This window comes from Pyrgilauda ruficollis, unplaced genomic scaffold (genome assembly GCF_017590135.1).
Source record: "Pyrgilauda ruficollis isolate IOZ18807 unplaced genomic scaffold, ASM1759013v1 scaffold280, whole genome shotgun sequence".
In the NCBI taxonomy this organism is placed as follows: domain Eukaryota; kingdom Metazoa; phylum Chordata; class Aves; order Passeriformes; family Passeridae; genus Pyrgilauda; species Pyrgilauda ruficollis.
Genome location: NW_024524156.1, coordinates 1 through 3,406, shown reverse-complemented (window position 1 = coordinate 3,406; position 3,406 = coordinate 1). Strand labels below are relative to the sequence as shown.

Sequence of the window (3,406 nt, the reverse complement as noted above, 5' to 3'; positions counted from 1 at the left end):
CTCAAAGAGCAGGTGTGGAGGGGGGGGAATTGGGGAATACAGGGTGATTTGGGGAGACAAGGAGGGATTTGGGGGTCACACAGAAGGATTTGGAGGGACACAGAAGGATTTTTGGGGGGAACAGGGATATTTGAGGGGGCACAGAGGGATTTGGGATCACATGGAGGAGTTTGAGATTACACTGAGGGATTTGGGGGGACATGAAGAGATTTGGGGGGACACAGAGATTTTGGGGGGAACAGATGGGTTGGGGGCAGAGGGGTTTTAGGGGGGATGAGGCTTGGGGGGCACGAGGGGATTTGGTGGGGTAACACAGAAGGATTTGGGTGGGATACATGGAAATTGAGGGGGGCAAAAAAGGATTTGGGGTCACACTGAGAAATTTGGGGGGCACAGCAGGAACCAAGATGCAAACAAAATCCTTTGGAACTGGAGGGGGGCAGTTGTGGGTTTCTGCTGCTCAGGGGGGTCCTGGGGCATTTGGGGTGCTCAGGGCCCTCCTTGACACCGCAGTCCCTGCGGGAGCCCCCATGGAGCAGGATGAGCCAGACGTGGTGGAGCTGCAGGACTCGGACGAGGGGGACGTGGTCCGGAGGGTCTTCATTGGTGAGAGGGGGACCCCAAAAGTGGATGGGGGGGTTGGGGGGCTCCAGATAACCCTGAAAGGCAGTACAGGAAATTTTGGGGGGATCCAGGCACTTTTGGGGGGCTGTAGGCAAATTTGGGGGGGCTCCAGGCACCCCAAGAAGGGGGTGCAGGCAATTTGCAGGGGATCCAGATGCACCTAGAAGGGGGTGGAAGCATTTGGGACATGGTCCAAGGCACTTCTGGGGGTCTCCAGACACCACTGTAGGGGGGTAGAGGCATTTGAGGGGGGCTTAAAACACTCTTGAGGGGGTTCCAGACCCCACAAGAAGGGGGTGTGGAGAATTTTAGGGGCCTTCAGGTACTTTTGGGGGGCTCCAGACACTCCAGGATTGGGCACAGCCCCTTTTTGGGGCACAGTGAGCATTTGGGGAGGGGATCCAGACCCTTTTTGGTGCACTGGACACGAGGAGGGGGCCACAGCCCCTTTTTGTGCCCCCTCTTGGGACACAACAAATACTTGGGTCGGGGGTCTAGCCAATTTTTGGGATCCAGTGAACATTTGGGATGGGTGTCTGGCCCCTTTTTGGAGCACAAATATTTGGTCAGGGGTGCAGCCCTTTTTGGGTCACAATGAACATTTGGGTCAGGGGTCCAACCCCTTTCTGGGGCTTAATAAATATTTGAGGAGAAGGCCCAGCCCCTTTTTGGGTCACAACGAACATTTGGGGAAGGGTCCCAGCCCCTTTTGGGTCACAACAAACATTTTGAGGAAGCTCCAGGCAAATTAGGGAGGCTCCAGGCACCCTTTTAGGGTGCAATGAGCATTCGGGGAGGGGGCCCAGCCCATTTTAGGAATACAATAAACATTTGTGTCAGGGTCCCAGCCCCTCTTAGAGTCACAGCAAACATTTGGTTGGGAGGTCCAGCCCCTTCTGTGCTCTCATCCCCTCCCCGTGTCCCCCCAGCCGATGATGGCATCGTGAGCGACGGCGAGGCCGAGGTGCTGCCTCACGAGATCATCCGCACGGTGATCCCGCACAGCCCCCTGCGCCCCCCGCTTCCCCGCGGGACCCCCGGCCCGGCCCCGGGGGGCTCTGAGGAGGGCGGGGGGCGGCGGGGCGGAGGCCGCCAGCGCCCCTTCATCTGCAACGAGTGCGGCAAGAGCTTCAGCCACTGGTCCAAGCTGCTGCGGCACCAGCGCACGCACACGGGCGAGCGGCCCAGCACCTGCGGCGAGTGTGGCAAGAGCTTCTCGCAGAACTCGCACCTGGTGCAGCACCGCCGCACCCACACCGGGGAGAAGCCGTACAGGTGCAGCCACTGCGGCAAGAGCTTCTCCTGGAGCTCCAACCTCATCCAGCACCAGCGCATTCACACCGGGGAGCGCCCGTACGGCTGCGCCGAGTGCGGCAAGAGCTTCACGCAGAGCAAGAACCTCATCAAGCACCAGCGCACCCACGCCGGGCCGGGGGCAGCGCGGCCGCGGCGCTGCGCCCACCCTGCAGGCGCCCCGAGGGCGATGAAGGGGTCTCGGGCAGGGGGTGAGGGCGAGGGGCCCGTGGGGGCCGAGGGCGGCTGCGGGCAGGAGCCGCTGATCTGCATAGAATGTGGGGAGAGCTTTGCCCGGAGCGCCGCGCTCAGGAGGCACCGCCGGGGGCACCGCCCGCTCTTCGTGCCCTGAGGGGACAATGTGGGGACAGTGCCCACTCTTGATGCCCTGAGGGAACGTGGGGACACTGTGGAGAGGGCACAGGGACAGTGGGGCACTGTCCTTGCACCACTGGGGGCACCACCCACTCTTTGTGCCCTGAGGGACAGGGGAACAGTGGCACCGGGACATGGGGACACATGGATAGTTGGGGCACTGCCTGCTCTTCATGCCCTGGGGGGACACCGTGGTGGGGATGCAAGGACAGTTGGACAATGCTCTGGCAGTGTCCGCTGTTGGTGACCTGCGGGGACACAGGGACACAGAGACAATGGGCCATCCAGGTGGGGGACACAGAGACTGTGACACCATGCGAGGAGACAGGGAGTGTTTCATGGACAGGACATGGTGACAGAGCTGGGGGAACACAAGTTATGCCACAGATGAGGGAATGTGGTGACAACAAGCAGAGACAGTGGGGGGGCACCTGGACTGGGACAAGGACAGGACACAGTGACTCCAAGGGGGAGGACACACGGACGGGACAGAGTGACACAGAGCTGATGTCCCCAAGCCCACCCTCTGCCCTCTGTCACCCTCGGTGCCCCTCGCTGGTCCCTGTCGGTACCACATCCCAGAGTTGTAAATAGGGGAAGGGGGGAGGGACACAGGGGTGGGACCCCGGGGGTGGGAGGTGACACCGGGATGCCCATGTGGGGGTGGGGACCCTGTGAGGCGGGGAGGGGGCATGGACGGGACGGGGCTGTGAATAAAGTTGTGTTTTGGGGGACCTAGGCGCTGGTTTCAGGGGGTGACAAAAATGGGGGGGGAACAAAAGTTCCCCAAGGGGGGTGGGCAGAACCCTGGGAGAGAGAGTAAAAACCCCTGGAGAAGGGAGGGCAAAAAAGCTCTGCGGGGGGTGATAGCGGGGCACAGGTGTTTGAAGAGTCCCGGGTCAGTCCCTGCAAAACATGAAAAGATGCCAGGAGTGACATAAGATATTTGGGGGTCAAGAAAGGGGTCTCAAAACTTGGAAGGGATGGCAGGGAGGTCCCAAATTGGAAGGGGGTGGAGGGACCTCAAAACTGAGAATGGCGTTGGAGGGGCTGTTTAAGGACGCAGCCGACCACTCAGGCCCACAGGCCCTGGACATGAACGCCGGCCCTTTTC

General features: G+C 60.8%; 1 protein-coding gene across 1 annotated transcript; it reads left to right on the top strand.

Annotated features, from left to right (window-relative positions):
* Nucleotides 1–6: 6 nt before the first annotated feature.
* Nucleotides 7–3,016, top strand: LOC121356089 (zinc finger protein 787-like). Its single transcript, XM_041472171.1, has 3 exons — nt 7–12; nt 514–606; nt 1,554–3,016. The coding sequence occupies exons 2-3, from the start codon at nt 531–533 to the stop codon at nt 2,267–2,269; spliced, it is 792 nt and encodes a 263-aa protein (XP_041328105.1). The 5' UTR covers nt 7–12; nt 514–530; the 3' UTR covers nt 2,270–3,016.
* Nucleotides 3,017–3,406: the final 390 nt, after the last annotated feature.